At 46.4% G+C, this 18,323-nt stretch overlaps 1 protein-coding gene across 1 annotated transcript; it reads left to right on the top strand.

The window, feature by feature from the left end:
- The first annotated feature begins 582 nt into the window (after positions 1-582).
- Positions 583-17,409, top strand: LOC144129526 (uncharacterized). The gene is made up of 4 exons (XM_077663680.1): positions 583-948; positions 4,720-4,977; positions 6,328-6,496; positions 17,222-17,409. The coding sequence occupies exons 1-4, from the start codon at positions 751-753 to the stop codon at positions 17,407-17,409; spliced, it is 813 nt and encodes a 270-aa protein (XP_077519806.1). The 5' UTR covers positions 583-750.
- The last annotated feature ends 914 nt before the right edge of the window (positions 17,410-18,323 follow it).

Raw genomic sequence — 18,323 nt, 5'->3', positions numbered from 1 at the left:
CGAAATACGAGCTAACGAAACAAGAACAGGGTCACTGCCTTGTAACAGGTGTGCCGGTGAAAAAAAGTCTTTTGATAACGATGTTTTAGCAAGAATTTAACCAACATTCTCAGGGAGGTGGAAATCATTGGATAAACCTCTCACAGTTACTTGCGCACTGTTGTAGTTCTCTTAGCGCTCCTTGCAACTGCTGAAAGAACGCTCAGAAAATGAAACATGCACCCGTAACGTGGACACTGACTTAAACCAGGTATCTTTCTTCGGCTGTAAAAATATATCTTCTTTCGACTTACGCAGTTTTTTGGGGCATAGTGGAGTTTTTACAAATTACGTCCGTCTCCGTAGAATGCGGAACATAAAATTTGCGAGTTGCCACGGTGGGGATGAGAAAAAAACAAGAAGGATGGCGGCTAGCTGCATTTTGACACGGAAGTTATGAAGCTGTCAGAGCAGGGGTTCACAGATAAGGTCGCACGGCTGCGGCCTTCCATCACAGCTGCCGCAGCACTGCTTGGAATGAAAAAAAGGAAAACAACGAAGCAATAAGTAGCTCAAGTGTAGCGGAGCCCACACACACTACCGCAACGGGCTCCTACAGGAAAGTGTAAGTGCTGGCAGTCGACGTATTGCTCTCCCAAAGAGACATGGGAAGCCTGGACACCTCTGCTCCAACCAGCCTGATCGCCAACGGTGACGTGACGAGTCCAGGTTGCCGCAAGGAGCGCATGAATCCGGTCGGCTACGACCACCATGAGTCCTATTTGTGGCAGCTGGACCGGGCGGCTCTCGGCAGAACCACGTTCCTCAGGGAGCCGCACGTCGACCACCAGCACCTTGACGTGGGCTGCGGAGTGGGCGGTTTTACGAGAAATGTTCTCCTGCCGCAGAGCGGGTCGGCCACGAGGATTGTGGCCGCAGACATATCGCCGTCCATGCTGCAGTTCGCACGTAAGAACAACGCCCTGGTGACTGCGGCGTTTGTCTATAAGCGTAGAGAGACACTTAGTTGATGGACCCCAGTGACAACTTTCGCGCTTTAGTGGGGCTCATTTCTTGATATCAGCGCAACAAAAATCAATGGAAAATACGTAAGCAATCTTCGACTCGCTGATGACATTGCCTTGCTTAGTCACTTAGGAGGTGACCTGCGAAGCATGATCAATGAGCTAGGCAGACAGAGGAAAACGGTGGGTCTAAAAATGAACATCTAGAAAACCGATGTCATCTTCAACTGTCTCGCAAGTGAACTGGAGTTCACAACTGGTAGCGACGTGCTGCAAGTGGCAAAGGAATACTTTAGGGCACATAGGGACAGCTCATCCGGGTCACGAGAAGGAATAACTAGAAGAATAAGAATTGGGTGGAGCGCATATGGCAGGTTCTCTCAGATCATGAATGGCTGTTTGCCAATATCCCTCAAGAAAAGAATATACAATAGCTGTATTTTACTGTTAAGGTAACCAGATACGAGCTTTCCCCTGCCTTGTGCTCGGCTTCTTTGTGGTGAAATGCTTGGGAAATGGGTCTTTGACCCCAACTTGTTAAATGAAAACTACCTTGTGCCATGGCGCTCTTTGGCCAAAGCAGCCCTTGCGCCATAAAAATTCATCATCATTCAGCTGTATTTAACTGAACTCAGCAATGGGGCAGAAACGAGGAGGGTAACGAAAAAGATTCAGCTTAAGGACCACGTAGCGAGCTGTGGAAAGAAAAATAATAGGTGCAACGTTAAGAGACCGGAAGGGAGCTTAGTGGGTGATGTAACAAACGCGGGTTAATGACATCTGAGTCGAAATCAAGAGGAAGAAATGGGCATGGGCACGGCATGTAGTGCGAAGGCAAGGTGACCGCTTGTCCTTAAGGGTAACGGAGTGGATTCCAAGTGAAGGCAATCGTAGCAGGGGGCGGCAGAAAGTTACGTGGACGGGTGTGATTAAGAGGTCTGCGGTGATACGCTGGCTGCAACTTTCAAAGGACAGGGTTATTTGCAGACGCATGGAAGAAGCCTTTGCCCTGCAGTGAGCGTAGTCAGGCTTTTGATGATGAACAACAAATGTCGCCTATATAACGAAAGTAAATGAGCGGTTTTTCTGAGAATGAATTCAGAAGTTTAGATCGCCCTAACCCGCTAAATATGTTTGCATAAGTTATTGCGGCAAAAGAAGTGCCCATATTTGTGTCCAATCAGTTAATGGGAAGTTAGAAGTTAGAATAGTTGAGCGTGAGGAAAAATTGAAGTACTGGAGTTATCTTATTGTGAGTGTGGATTTCTTCTTGCAGCGTTACGGAAGGCATCGGTGCCATCATTTATAATAATATTTCTGAGCAAAGCCGCGACATTTCGATGTAGCCAATATGTTATCATCTCGGAGGACGGCTGTATCATGAAGTGATCTTATTAATTGAAGCAAGTGCGGTGCCTTCTGGACGATGGAAGGAAGCAGCAGTGAAATGTACAGATGTTAGCGGTAGAGGATGAATGAAATTTTTTGTGGGCGCATTTATGTTCAAAACGTTAAGCTTTTCCGGGAAATCTGCTATTAACAAGTTTTCTGCGGAAACATTAAAGATTTCATTATGTAAAAAAAGCAGTCTTCTTGTATTTTGGACGGTCTTAAGATGTTGCTGTCTGATTGCGTGATTAGTTTTCAGGATAATAGGTCTGGCAGTTTACTTCCAATGACTGAACTCCAGGGCTCTAGGGCAACAGCCCTTGTCACTTGGCAACAGCCCTTGTCAAGCTCAACAGCCCTTGTCACTTTCTAGTGACAAGGGCTGTTGAGCTGCCTGTAGGTCTCTTTTTTTGCATTTTTCACTGGCAGGATGGATATGAGCGCTCGTGTCTTCGTGTTGTTTTCTGCGTCCGGGTCCTTTTCGGCGCGTTTCCCTAAAAGAATTGATATGCTACTGCCTTTGTCTGCTGGCTTAATGACTTTACCGGTTGTAGAAGATCGCTGTTTAGAGTAGCGTTTTTTGTAGATGGATAGTTTCTGTGCTTTTGAGACTGCCTTTGTTTTTGCTACAATGTGTTCTGAGACATTTATATTCATGTCTAGTTTAGGGCATTCTTCTGCGTATGGTGGCCATGTGCTCGGAGCTGTGAGATTGACAGAATTAGGGCTATAGACGCTTCAGTTTGATGGATGCGTGCTGACCGCGTGTTAGCCTCTGTGGATAAATGAGATTCAAGTCTTTGGTTTTTTTGCTGAAGTATTTTTTATACGCATTCTTCACGCGAATTCTTTTCAGTCTCGATGAATTTGATGAGCGTTGCAGTTATATTAGTAAACTGCCAGTTTAAAACCCCGCTTTGCAGGAAACCGGCAGATTGACAGCAATATTTCGATATCACTAACCATCACCAGAGACATTCTAAGCAATGCTTATTTGTAGGACAGGCAACGCGGCTTAGAAGAATATGTAGTGATATCTACGAGTTTTCAAGGACATCAACTCCTTAAAAGCCATTCAAATTTTATCACTTTTCGCAGGTCAACGCGACTTGCTTCATACCATGCGACCTGACTTCATACCATACCTGAGCCCTTGCCTGACTTGTCCAATTCCCCTTGCCTTTTCAGTTTCGCGTTCACCAACTTAAAACACTCTCAACTTCACATACCCCCCCCCCCCCTCGATTGCATTCCTACTTGGAGTGAAAGCCCTATTAAGCCTACGCCACTGATGAGTCCACTTATTCAGACGAAGAAAAGTCGCGTTGTCGAGATGTGGCTAGCGGAGTTAGGCTCCCCCTCGAAAGTTGCTCATTTTATTTTGTGCTGTCACGAATCCCCTCATCATGCCTTCTCTAACTTGAATTCCCAGCTGTTAACTGCTTGTAGATTCCTGGCATGTGCATATCGCCCATTAATAAGAATCATATCTATTTCACCGCCTTGTGCAAACACATTAGCCATGACACTCTGCGCCCAAATTCTCTTCGCGTCATTATGACCAAATCATCATCCTTTCGTGCTGAAGAGCTGTAACTTGGTCGCTAGCATCCAGCTTACCTCCAGAAAGGATGAATCACGAAATATTTTCATTGATAAACACGGCAGTAAAAATTTCTCCAAATGGCGGTCCCTTTCTCTGTTTCGCATTGTTCCTAGGCGATTCATGAAAATTATCTTTATGCGAGGTAAGGCTTTTGAATCAAAAACACAATTTTAATGAGGATCTAATTGAATAGGACTTCCTGCTGATGAATGAAGAAAGCAGTTCCTAGGTCCTTGAACGCGAAAATTTTAATAATGAGCACCTCTGTCCGCCTTTTCAGAACCATCTGTTTCAGAACCATCTGCGAAAGCTTTTAATAGCTGATACTCGCTGCCATGACACCTGTCCGTCCGATGTGATGCTCTTGAGCAACTCGATAAGAAAAAAATATATTTGTGCACGATGGGATTCGAACCACAATCCTTCCGTTCCGCAGCCGAGCGTGCTAACGACTACGCTTCTTACTGCCAACGCATATGTAGTTCTCCTTGACTAGGACGCTGGATAGCGTTTGCGGAAAGGCGTCGAATCAGACGGATGCCTCCCAAACGCCCCCCAGTGTCTCCAGCATTTAAGACTCACAAAAAATTGTACACTTAATCAACATGTGAACCACACACCAGTTGCGCAAGCAGCAGCACCGCGCTAAAGGCTTTCGCCTCACCACACTTTAGGTAAACAAAGTGCCACCCTGAATTTTTTGCTATTACGACACCGCAGGACCGCATCGTGTACGACCACTTGGACATCGACTCAGCCGTGGAGGCGTCCGCCTTCGTCGCCAAGTACGGCCAGTTCGCTCGTGTCTACTCTTTTCTGTGCTTTCATCTGGTGTCGGACGAGACGGCATCCTTTCGCAACATTTGGCGCCTGTTGTCAACGGACGGCGAGTGTCTCGTCACGGCATGCGTGACGAACCCGGCTCTGGACGCCTGGCTAGACGTGCACAGAATGCCCGAGTGGAGAAATCTAGTTCCAGTAAGTTTCGACAAAGACCTGTTCTTCGGAAACAACCTAACCTATAGAGCCGTTTTTTTTTTTTGTACAACACGCTTGCCGGTACTTTTTTCTCTATCCGCTACTATTGATCCCCACCGCGCTGTGACGCCAGGACTAACAGTTAGGATGCACATAAAGCGTTGCAACCGTGCCATGCAAGGCGGTGCTCACTGCTAACATCAATTAAGAAGAATCAATCTGTGAGACAAGTGCTACAAAATACGACTCCTGCGTTCACAAGAAAAAAAAAAGAACGACACCCATCACTGCATAACAAGGAACTTTGCTCTACGAATGATCTACTCGTATTTCTTGGCGGCAGATGACAGAATATTTTCTCCCGGCGTGGCGGAAGCCCTCAGAGCTAGGAGGCGGAACTCGAAACTGTCTTAATTTTTTTATTTAGCCGTACCTGTGTCTATTCAAGCGTTTTTGTATTTTGAGCAATTTTTTGAAGAAAAGCATCGCTAAATATCGTCCGAAGAAGTATTGCCGAGCATTCACTGGTCCGCAAGGTTCTGCGAGACGCTCTAATTAATGACTGTTGGTGCGGGATTGACTGAAAAGAGCCCTGACAAATGTAATTCGATTTAGACAAGCTTTCCGGCGCTTTCTTAAATATGCCGCAGAACTAGCAGCATATATAGCTACTTCCTTACGAGAACCAAAGCTATTTCAAATAGAGTCTTTAAACGTAGCTCTCAATTGTGCGTAAGGCTTGGACACCGCATCGATCGTCGAATTAGAACTTAGCGCAGCAGACGATTTGCTCTATCTACAAGCGAACCGTGTAAAGTGGCATAAACACTTCGGCTCTCCTTGTCCCGTCGCATCACGCAGCGCAATGCTATGTAACCTCCTGTGGGTCTTTAACGCCCCATGGGAGAACTACGCCTGCCGGAAACGTCCGTAACTTACGCTCTAATCAAGTTTTCTGATGAAGGCAAAATCACAAATCGAGCGTTAACGTCGGCGACGCTTTTTTTTTCTCCACTGACTCTTGCGACTCTGGTCAGACGTTAGGTGACACTTATTTTTTCTCTTAACATTTTCTTCGGGTTAATGTGGTCATTGTGGCCGCGAGTGTGCAGTCAAGAATGTGTAGCCTTTTGGCCAATGTTCATGTATTCAGGCGCCATGTTAATGAACGTCAATAGGGCACTGATGTTGCCATTCACTCAAAGTTGATTGGTCGATAGATGGGCTGAATCAAATGAACCGACATCTCGGCACATTGGGATGATAGTGGTGTGAGAAAAGTGGGAACAGTTTATGAGCTGGGTTCAGGAGGATACACGACTTGGTTCCTTTGCGTGGTCCCTCCTGCAGGATCCGAGGGCTGTGCTGCCTTCGTCTTCGGTCCACTTCCACTGCACGGGCGCCGAGGCGCAAATCGAAGGGGAGACTCGACAGTGCGTCATCAATGCCGGGCTCGAGTGCATCGCCTGCGTAGTCCTGCAGTGCCCCTGGCTCGCACCCGACATCGGGCACTTTTGTGGTGAGAGAGTTTCGTGGTAGAAACAGATGTTCAGAGGACGTTAGAGTGCTAGCTATTGTTTGGTGTCATATGGGCATGCGCCATGTGCGTCAGATGAAACGCGAATAGCACTGTGCGCCAAGCAGCAGCAAACCAGCAATGAAATCTTCGTTTTATTTCAGCAAAGCATTTCAAGGCCACCATGAGAAAATGACCATCTCGAACTGCGCCACTATCATCACTGCCGCGCGCAGAGAGAAGCGAGTTGAAAGAACTGGTTCATCTTTGGTTAAAAGGCGCGAAACGCACACAGGCACAAGGAAGGTAGACGACACAGAGCGTCTACTCTCCTTGTGTCTGTGTGCGTTTCACTTTTTTAACCAAAGATGACGAATTACCTACTAGCCAAACAAGACGTTCTTTTATGAAAGAAATGGGTGCCAAAAAAAAAAAGGTTGTGTAAAGCTAGGCCGCTATCACAGCATCGTGCAGACAGAAGGTTGTCGATAGAAATAGATAACCAAAAAAAGATTGAAAAATAGGCGTGTCCCAGGAGCGATTGCGGCAGCTACAGATACCCCTAATACTCCCAAGTCATCTGGCATGCTAATAGTACAAGCCTATACAGAAAACACTTGCCTGCAATAATTGCGACAATAACAACAGCACTGGTAAAACCCGCCTCTAACTTGGCATGCAGCCAAGCATGAGGACGACTTAAAACATTTATATTGTCACACTGTTGGCCATCTAGTGGCACCGCCATGGAGCCGGACTTTGTGCTGTGGCACACCCACCTGTCTTCCTCGTCTTGGCCTGTTCAAGCGTCGGTTGGCTGAGCCGCGCCTGGCATGCTAGCACTTGTGTGCGCTTTTTTTATTTACATGAACAGTAAAGGAGAGGTTTGTGCTGGATAGCTGCTCCGGCTACTCCTTTTCACCAATTCATAGTAACCACTTGGTCCGACGACGTACAGTTCACCATAACATAAAACAAACACAAACAGTACACACCGTATAAAACAAAGTACGAGGGTCAGGAGAAGTAACATTAATGAGCGAACGAAAACACCTTGAAGTTAAGAAAACAATACACAATACAATATACATAAGAGATAGGGGTAAACAAGGACAAAAGAACAAGAAATAAACTGATTTGCAGTAAACGACAGCAAAAGTAAATAACAATGCTATTAAAGCACTCACTCAACCAAAAACAGAAAAAAACGCTCAACCAGTTCTTCTCGATGACAATACGAAATACATCGCACGAGAGATAATTTTTTTATTTTTTCAGTTTAAGATTGAAGAATATCCTCACAAGATGACCAGAGAGAGACTCCTTGAAAACGTTGCTGCTATTTTGGAACGCGTAAACTGTCTGTCGCATACGTTTTCTGTTACGTAAAATTGTTTTTTTTTTTTGAGGAATGAATGAATGAAAAACTTTATTGGTTTCTTTAGGAAGTAGCAGCGGTAGAGGACGAAGTCTTCGTCTTGAAGCTTGGGTCCTCCTTGGCCGTGGGTGGGCCCCTAGTCCAGGGCTCCACTGAGTCGGGCCACCTCGCTTGCGCGTGCTATGAGGGCCCTTTAAACCCCTAGCTCGCAGCTGGTGAGCCGGCTCTCCCATTGCTCCGCACTTGGTGTTTTGTGTTTGTGGAATGCTTGATTTCTTCCGCACTCCCATGTGACATGATATAGTGTTGGTTTTGCTCCGCACCACGGACAGTTGGCGCTATACTGTGTGGGGAACATCTTGTTTAATATGTATAAGTTTGGGAAGGAGCCTGTTTGCAGTCTTCGCCATCATGTGGCTTCCTTCTTGTATAATGCTTTATGTGTGTGTGTGGGGGGGGCGGGGGATATTGGAATCTTATCCCCTTATATAGGTTTAATAATTCCGAATAGCTGTCCCCGCAATTAATCTGGGGTCCCTCCGGGGTTAATGACGTTCCTGCTCGGCTGGTCATTCCTCGAGCTAGGTTGTCTGCCCCTTCATTGCCCCTAATCCCTGCGTGACTCGGTATCCAGATTATGTTGTGTATTGGTCGTCCCTCAGGGAGCAGAGCTCTACTGAGGATCTTGAGTGCCGTGCTGCTAATTCTGCCTCTAGTATAGTTCCGGCACGCCTCTTGTGAATCTGTTAAGATGTTAAGGGATCTCCCTGTCCTATATCCTTCATTCGCTGCCAGGGCGACAGCAATCTCCTCTGCCTCTGTTATGTTATGAGGAAAGGAAATTGCCCGACTGCGATCATTTTCAGCGGCTTACTAACGCGTGCTGACAGTTCCACCAGGAAGAAGACATTCAGCAAGGACGCGCAACTATCAGCTGGTTAATGGGAGGACAAATGTACGGGGCCTTTTATAGGAAATCATGTACCGAAAAAAGCGTAAACAATTTAAGTTAAAATAATAATTTAAACATAGAAACGCCTACACGCTGCGCAGTGTAAAAATATCATCTAACCATTCCACTTTTTTTGCTGGAGGGTGTGGTAGCCGTGCAACTGGTGCAGGCGCCGTGCATTCCAGGCATCATGCTGCTTAACTCTAATATCGTCATTTCCACCTCTCGTGTGTCCCAGCGAGAATTTACGTTCTTTCAAACAGGGGTGCGAGCCCCACATTCAGCAGTGCACACGCAAATGACCGAAATGCTTCAGTTCTTTTTTCACTCAAGTTCGTGTAATCTTGTCGCGTTTCATTGATGCGGTACCCGATCTGCACCAATAATATTTACCGCAGCGCGCACAGCACATGCTACAGTGCCCGTTGTGCACGACCCAACCCAGCACAGAACTCTGCATCTACGAAAGTCAACTTTCGCGCCTACCGCTGCATGCCACTAGTCTGATCGCTTGAAACGAGAAAAAAGTCATGTTCGCGACCCATGAGGAACCGCATGCAAGTGCGATGGTCTTGACAGTTGGAGCGCGCTGTTAAAACGCGAGGTAGGCCACTTAAGCTGGGGCCCCCATGGCCCGCCTTATTTTGTCGTCAGGTACGCATCACACCGAGCACGCTGTAGCCCACAAATTCGCCCGTCGTGGTGTTTTAATATGCATGAAATTTATATATAAAAAAACGTGGCGAATTTACAGACAGTACTCTTATATTTGAAAGATTGCTTAGAGAAATGTAAAAAGAAGAACTACCTATAGTATGGCGGTGCCTGCCACCATACTGCCACCATGTTTCAAAGTGTACGCTCCTAACATTCATCAATCCATCGCTCGGCGGCCGATTTGAAGGTCGCAGGTTCGGTTCCTACCCCGGTGGTTGTATTTATATTATTTCTATAGACGCGAAAAACGAAAATACCCGTGTGCTGTGCAATATTAGCGCATCCTTAAGAACACTGGGTGATTTAAATTATCCGTCGCCCTCTACTACGATGTTCCTCTCGGCGTATGTGTCCTTTCGGTGCGTTAAATTGCATATAGTGTACCATACCATGCCATTTCACAAAAAGTGAGTGCGCCCCGTCATCCAGAACAGATGTGAATATCGAATGGTTCTCACGACCATCCTTGGGTGGTCGGCAGGTGAGGCTGCATGGCTACTTTCTTGGCTTCATGAGCTGCCAACATCAACCGCCTCTCATCTTCGAGCTGGACAGCGAGCTGGGCGTGCCTCGCCGCTTTTACTGGTTTAGGTGCTGTCGCCCTTCTTTTTCGCGTAAGACGGAAAGCCATCCATCTGATACAGACTCTTGAATTGAACTGCACTCTTGGTGATCCTCGCTGCTTGCTCTGCTTGGCACGCCACAGAACGGGCGCGTTTTTCTTCGGCCTCGGTGTTCGGGTGCCTTGGCTGCCTTATCACTTTTGTACGCGGACGAGGTACGCTCAGCTCGGAGCAGCGCAGAAAGAGAATGTTTTAGCTTTCTTCTGTGGCGATGTGAAACCTGCAGTCGTGTCTTGTCTACACGTCGCTTCCTATACCTTCATCCACCTTTGTTCTGCCGACGGAACACTATAGCCGCCGAGTATTCGGAGTCCTGAGTGAATGGGTGAAAGGGGGTGACGACCATGTTGATCTGCGCCGTTCCACTATGTGCCGGTGTGGTAAAGCACCCCCTATGTCTCATACAGAACCTGCCAGTTTGCTCAAAACAGGTGAAACATGGTTACTAGAACTATAAAGGATAAGGGACAGCAAAAAGATACCGACAGGAGAAACGCTACCGTTTGTTTGAAGTTTGAAGCTTATTTTCATTTCAATAAGAAATGAGGGACCGGAGACAAAAAGTGAAGGTTAATTCCCTTGACGGCGCTCGGGCCCCATTACATGGCAAACAGCGAGGTGTCGGTAATAACATTTGGTGCACTTACAATTTAGGCAGTACATCCCAGTACATTTACAGACATTGTAGCTCTTACTACGCATAGCTCAATCTTTTTGTTCTTAAACGTAAAGGCACAATATGAAATGATGAACATGAATCAGCGAATAACAGGAATTGTACATAGCAAAAAACTCGCAAAAAATCCAAAAGACACAGCAGAAACACACCTCACGAAAAGCAGAAAAAAAATTACATTTGCGAGAGAAAGAATGAATGTATTCTTTTTTTATTTACATTTTCAATATTAAGATTATTTTGGCGAAAATAGTTTGACAGAGTGGGCAGAGTATGTGCAAGCATTTGCTGGCCAAACGTCGTTCGTACGAAAGGTTCCGTCCAGTTATGAGCAGAACGCGAAGGATATGTTCGTGTAAGTGTTGTTAGATTGGCGATCGAAAGCATTGTACTCTCAGAAGTAGTTATGTGCTGTTTGTAGCGAACTGCCAAGTTATACGAGTAGAGATAGTGTACTGACATTACTTTAAAATTCTGAAAGCGGCACAGTATGAGTGTAGTAGTATTTTCCAGTCCCGTCAACTAGCCCGTCTTCATTAATGATGTTAAAAATGGCGCCATCTATTACTCGCACGAAACTTTATTCTCTATCTGGTTCCGTCTGTGCTATATATACCAGTCACAGCAGACAGTGCGACATCATAAGAAGGCAGAGTAGAGTGATGCGTCAGCGAGCAAAGGCGCTCGATTTGTGCCGGTAGTGGCGCGAATAACGTTCAGATCCAGCTTTTCTGCTCAGCGAAATTTGAGCGGAAACCTCCCCTTTCAAGCTGTTAGCCGAGGTGCACGTGCGGCCCGGGGCAGATAGCATTAGATACCGGTGCGACTTCTCGGCTTATGTGGCTGCGCAAGCAGCACCCAGGTTAGAATGCTTGTTGGAGGCGACTTTAATGCACGCCACTAGCGCTGGTGCTGCTACGTCGTCGCACTCACGGCGCCTGAACGAGAAGGCAGTGGTGGCCGTTTTATCACTGGCGAACGAGCCTGACTACCCGTCCCGCTACAGCCAGTATGCCGGGCAGAGAGACACGCACCCCAACCTTTTGACCTGGACCGCACTCAACTTCGTGAAAGAGGGCAGGTGTGGCGCTGACCTCATGGGCACTGTTCGTTATTCTGTCTAGGTGAAGTCCATAGTACAGAGGTTGGTCAGATGGTTCTTGATGATCATAAAGTGAAAAAGGGAGGAAAAACTTCAGGGTGCCTGCCAACGCTTCGACATGAGGACTTGTGTGAGGTCAACAAAAGCTACTCGGATGATTTTTGAACGCGGTGCGTCCACAGTGGTGCGTCGGACAGGGCAGCGCTGCGCGTGTGCACGTGCGAATGGTACATGCGAGGCGACGGCGACAGGGAGCGTGGCTAGCACAAGGAGCGGAGAGCTGACGTGTCAGAAAACCGAGGTGTAAATGGAGACAGCTCAGCGGTGGTCGTGTCATTCAAGCGTGGAAATGGCAGCCGTCGGACGTTGTGTCCGTGCTCCCGTGACCTGCCTTGGATCACTGACGCAATCCTCCTGCGTTCCTTGCAAGCGTGGAGGTGGCAGCCGACGGACTGAGGGTCCGTGCTGCCGAAAGGCACTCTTGGATAGCCTGCTTTAAGCCTCCAGCGTTTCGTGACGCCGTCGACGGGACCTGGATACGTTTTTCCTGCTGCTGCCAAGTTCTTCGAGAGGCTGACTGGAGACCCCTGGCGTCTTCCTGCAGTTCTCTCCACTCCTACCATCACCTGGCGCCCTGCCGCCGCTTCCTTCGACGCAGCGCCAGTGACGCGTCGCACTACAACCACCCGCCTCCGCCCTGTCTGCAAGACATCCTCGCTTCACCTGGGACGCTCAGTACCTCGTGAACACTTTCCTTTATTATATAATTGGTTTTGGGGGAAACGAAGTGACGCAGTATCTGTCTCATATATCTTTGGACACCTGAACCGCACCGTAAGGGAAGGGATAAAGGAGGCAGTAAAAGAAGAAAGAGGTGCCGTAGTGGAGGGCTCCGGCATAATTTCGACCACTTGGGGATCTTTAGCATGCACTGACATCGCACAGCACACGGGCGCCTTAGCGCTTTGCCTCCATAAAAACGCAGCCTAGTGTTGTACGCGTGTTGAGCGTGTGTTTTTCTTGGTGTTTTCCTTTCTTATTGGCTCTTTTCCTTTAGATTATAAATACGGCTTCGCTGTGTTCTGTTTGATCTCTTTGTCCTGTTCTCTTGTTAGAAGCTGCACGCGGTAGCGTTCCCCTTCGGAAAGTCGGGGACGCGCTACCGATTGGCGACAACTTGTCTTCGTCTGGAGAAAGCGTTTTTCAGTGGGGGTTTAGATACGGTCATCCCTCCGAAAAGGTAAATAAGCTATACGCTATATAAGAAGCGTTTATGCTAGCGAAGACACGCAGTTTCCCGGAGTTATAGTGTTGCGGCGTCAGCGAAGCTTTCGATGCATAACGTTGATAACATGGTGACATCCTGCCAACCCGGTGCGGTCCAACTGCATGGTCGCCTTCGTAGTTTTTGGCGTGATGCCTCATTCTAAATGGCGGGATTTGATTTGAGATCACGCATTCTCACCGATCTGTTATTAAGAAACAATTGTCCATTGCTTTTTAGACAGCTTGGCGAGTTTCAGGCTCATAAATCTAGTATGTACAAGTCAAGTCAAGTTTATTTCAGCTTTTGTCTTACAAAAACTGTGGGTGACGAAAAAAAGCGGTTCGCAATGACCGCTTCACAAGCTTCGTCACCCGTAAAAGTTGGCAGCATTAGCAGACACAGTTACACATGAGAGCCATTATACATTGTTAGACATTGTTAGAGAAAGAAGAAAAAAAGAGAAATGACAGGTAAAAACTTTCAACAGAAAAACAAAATACAACCTAGTCAATGAACAGTTGCCTAAATGCAGAAGAAGTCATTTTTGTTAAATTGCTATAGAGGAGGGTGTTCAAACATTTCGGAAGAATATATTTTAACATCGCACAACCGTAGTTTCTTCTGCATCTGGGTATTGCAAACATTCCATGGTCTCTAGTTGCATAAGGTGTAGCATATAGTACAAGAGGAACAATGCGGCTCAGAAAAGTGTAAGTTGCTGCCTAAATTGTGTCTTGCATTCTGTCGACTTTTAAGATTTTTCTTTCTTTTTAATCGTTTTCGTCTTGGTAAATACAGTTGCTCCTAGTGCAGTCGCAAGTGCTATCAACCTGGATTATAAGAGTATGTCATGGTCTAGTCGGAACTCCTTTCAATTTCAATGGTGAGGGTCGAGAGAAAAAAGCCAGAAATTGTGGCTTGACATGCCCCTCGGCCCTGACATTGCAGGGGAGCACGCAACATCCAAACTAAATACACAATTAACGTCGCAAAAATGCAAACAATTGTTGTCAAGAATGGCTGGCGGATCATTAGAAAAAACAATAAGGAAAGAAGTGCACATAGAAATGATAAACCAAAAAGAGCAACAGAAAGAAAAATATACTTTATTGAAAATCAGGTCTTTGTGTATTCGAATCAGGTCAACATATTGTGGAACGAAAGAAAAAGAAGCAGTGAAAGCATGGTGAAATCTAAAAAGTAGCACATACATCCTGTATATCATTGCGGCATGTTCTTGATACATCAACTTTTGCAGCATGAAACTTATTTATAAGACGGGGCAACTTGTTTGCTAGGCTATATGTACCATATATTGTGCCGCATGTTGGAATATGCCACAGTTCGTGGTGTCTGCTAGGGCAAACTTGTAATTTAGCGAAAGGGAAATAGCCAGCGCATCATTCAAGGACTGTGCGGCCGAGGAAGCCGAAGAGGCTGCCATCGCCCTGGCGGCGGCGGAAGGCTACCGTATCCGAAGGTCTCTAACAATATTAACAGACTCGCAAGCAGCATGCCGAAATTACATGAATGGCAAAATAGGACGGAAAGCTCTACATATCCTTAAATTGGCCAAAATGCCGCAAATAATAATAATAATTGGTTTTGGAGGGAAAAGAAATGGCGCAGTATCTGTCTCATATATCGTTGGACACCTGAACCGCGCCGTAAGGGAAGGGTAAACGAGGGAGTGAAAGAAGAAAGGAAGAGAGAGGTGCCGTAGTAGAGGGCTCCGGAATAATTTCGACCACCTGGGGATCTTTAACGTGCACTGACATCGCACAGCACACGGGCGCCTTAGCGTTTTTCCTCCATAAAAACACAACCGCCGCGGTCGGGTCCAAACCCGGGAACTCCGGATCAGTAGTCGAGCGCCCTAACCACTGAGCCGCCGCAAACCGAGGAACAACAACTGCAACACGTAATCATGTGGGTACCAGGACACACCGGGATCGCCGGGAACGTAGAGGCAGATAGGATTGCTCGAGAGCACACAAACCGAGCCTCCACTCAAACTGACCTCGACAACCCAGCAGCAGACCCGGTACCCCTGAGCTACTCAGACATTCTAAACTATCACAGGGGAACGCGACTCAAATATCCGCTACCCCATAACAGCCTACACCAACAAGATGCAGTAGGCTGGAGGCTGCTGCAAACGGGGACTTTCGGAAATCTAAATAGCTTAAGTAAAATCTACCCCACGCAATACAGCAGCAAATGTCCGTGGTGTGGAGAAAAACCCACGTTAATGCACATAACGTGGGTGTGTCAGAAAAACAAGGATCTAGCTGCAATAAACAAAAACCCGAGTGCGGAACAGTGGGAGGGGATGCTCTCCAGCGAGGACCCGGCCGTCCAGCGCGGATTGGTGCGGAGAGCCTACCTGGCGGCATACCTCAGTGGAGCCCTGGACCAGGGGCCCCAACCCTGTTAAGACGGGCTGCAATAACTCATCGGAAGATGAAGAAGACAGCCCGCGACCGCTAATAACACATTTTAATATGAAATATAAATAAAGTTTTCCCTCCTCCTCCTCTGTATCACGCAAGTAATTCGCATTTTGCTTTATGTCGTTCTTATATCTTTCAGCCAGCCTAACAATATACATTTCAGATACATTTGCGGCATTTTACTGGCGGAATAAGTCGCATATGTTTATATCAGAACCGACGTTTAGTATTGCACGTAGAGGTTTTTTCTGTAAAACGTAACTCTTGTTTTTATTGGTACCTGTAGTTGTTCCCCAAACTAAGTGCGCATAGTTTACTTGGTACATTAAGAGCGAATTATACAGGAGAAGTTTAACTTTGCATGGAAGTAAGTGACGATGCCGGTTAATGTACCTGTGACACGAGAAAGCTTACTGATGACATCGTTAACATGATTATTTCAGCTTAGCTGGCTGTTGGAATGTACCCCTAATATATTTATATTGTCTGCAACATCTACCGTTTCCAAACCAAGCTTAAGATCGCGTGGTAGAATAATGTTTTTATTTTTTGGTTTTAATATAATAGTCTTTGTTTTAGTTACATTATTTTTCAACTGATTATTAAGCGACTATTGATGAACTGTACTTAGTGTCCTATTTGTCTCGTTTACCACATCTTCACATGCGCTTGATGAGAAGAACAGTGAGACGTCATCTGCATACATAACACACTTCGCATGTTATGAGACATTGATTAACGATATTATTTATATATAAGTTAAAAAGAAGCGGTTCAAGGATACTTCTCTGAGACACGCCAGCAGTTACTTATTTTACTGAACATCGACAGCTATTAATACTTACAAACTGAAAGCGGTGTGCAAGATATGATGCAAGAAGCGCATGAACACGACCCCCGAAGCCGTAGTCGAACAGTTTTGCCAAATGCATATTATGACTGATGTAGTCAAAAGCCTGCGAGAAATCTATAAAAACGCCAAGGGCATGTTTCCTTTCCTCGAAACACTGTAATATATACTCTTTTTGGCTTAGTAATGCTGTCTCGGTAGATTTATGTTTGATAAAACCAAACTGCGAATCTGTTAGTATTTGGTATTTGTCGAAAAAACATGATATGCGCGTGTGGATAATTCTTTCCGGTCCTTTAGGAAAGATTGGCAGCATGGAAACTCACTATTATTAAATGCCGGTACACTTATCCGGTCTTGTCGTGCTGCGTTTTACGCACTCAAAACTTTCTTGATTTGTGCTGTACAGCTGTGCCCTCAAGAACTTTGTTTGCGGAAACTCATGTGGGCGCTACGCTATGCTTACAGCTGCTTAATGATAACCACTGTGTTTTCACGTACTCTCTTTCATCCAGCGTTAGCTCGTTAACTCAGTTGGATAACGAGAAGGAACTCTCAGTAGCAGACAGAGTTGAGCTGTGCTGGAGTGGGTTCCGAATAAAGTAGCCCGGTAACGGCGACCTATGAGCGTAAAGCCCAGTGCTCAGTGAGTGACGCATGTGCCAGGAGTTCACCGGTGCTGATACTGTCCGACGTTCAACCCATGGCAGACATCTACACGGACTGCTTTTTGGTGGACGCCAACGTGCCACCGATGGCCTTCAAAGAAGTCTATATCGAGCGTCTACGACCGCGGGTCAAGCAGACACCCTGTGGCTGGGAGACGAGCGTGGGAATCTACAGGGTCCACGCCAGGTCACTTTCGCCGGCTCCTGCTGTGCCCGACGCCGCGGCTTAGCCCACCAGACAACTGTTATCACTCTCACGATATCAGTCACATGATGTTCTCGTTTAGTGCTAGATGGCGGCGGTGTCTATGTATGATGCTTACTGTTGTGTGTCGACAATTACTCCGTCAGAGTCACTTGAATGAATCAACGTGTCTCTCCCACTATATCCCTTAATGGCATGAAGTGTCCTCTCAAAACGTCAATGATATTCTAGTGGCCACTCACTGCTCATTTTGTGAGCCCTATCGGTACACAATGCGACAGACTTCGTCCAACGGAACGTTCATTCTGCTCTGGTTCTTTGAAAAAGCTCGCAGGACATTTAGTTTCGCTCTGAGCTCCGGAAACCATGTCTGAGAGCCTCCCTGGCACTTAAAGACCATGAGGATTTGAAGGAGGAGGGAAAAATGGGGAAGGAAGCGTCTTTACATTATCTGTCAAAGACCCAAATGCTCGAGGTGTTTTGCAATTCGCTGTGCAAGGCCCAGTGTCAAACCTGGTGTCCTGGGAAGTCTGTTGAAGATCGGGACACATTCTTCAAGACATGAAAATGGTACCATCCTTAGATTCAGTGGTACGGTTTACAGCGGGCCTTCTACATGAATCGGAATATACGGTTTAACGTTATTTGAGTTCTGTTTCGGAGTTCAGTATGCATGGAATAAGATGCAAGTGTGCGGAATGCAAACGATTCGAGAGAATCATGTACTGCTTCGGTAAGTAGTACGTGAAGAAAACGTTTAATATATTGCTGCGGAGCAGTTAATACAATGCGCAGTGCACACAATGAACTAATTCGAGAAGAGGTATAAGAAAACCAAATGTGCTTTTACAGAGATTTCGTGGCGCCAACAACCATAAGAGCTAGGAAAAAGGGTAGAATTATCGAACTTTTTCGCGACTAACGAACACAAAAAACAAG

Source organism: Amblyomma americanum, chromosome 4, assembly GCF_052857255.1.
Source record: "Amblyomma americanum isolate KBUSLIRL-KWMA chromosome 4, ASM5285725v1, whole genome shotgun sequence".
Taxonomy (NCBI): Eukaryota; Metazoa; Arthropoda; class Arachnida; order Ixodida; family Ixodidae; genus Amblyomma; species Amblyomma americanum.
The sequence above is the reverse complement of the archived record's forward strand: the minus strand, read 5'-3'. Positions and strand labels throughout refer to the sequence as shown.

What these genes read in the sequence shown, in the direction of transcription:
- LOC144129526 (XM_077663680.1), top strand. Translation starts at nt 751, where the DNA reads ATGAGTCCTATTTGTGGCAGCTGGACCGGGCGGCTCTCGGCAGAACCA. An exon ending in GTCCATGCTGCAGTTCGCAC is followed by an intron (nt 949 to 4,719) that starts GTAAGAACAACG and finishes ACGACACCGCAG; the next exon opens with GACCGCATCGTGTACGACCA. An exon ending in AGTGGAGAAATCTAGTTCCA is followed by an intron (nt 4,978 to 6,327) that starts GTAAGTTTCGAC and finishes TCCCTCCTGCAG; the next exon opens with GATCCGAGGGCTGTGCTGCC.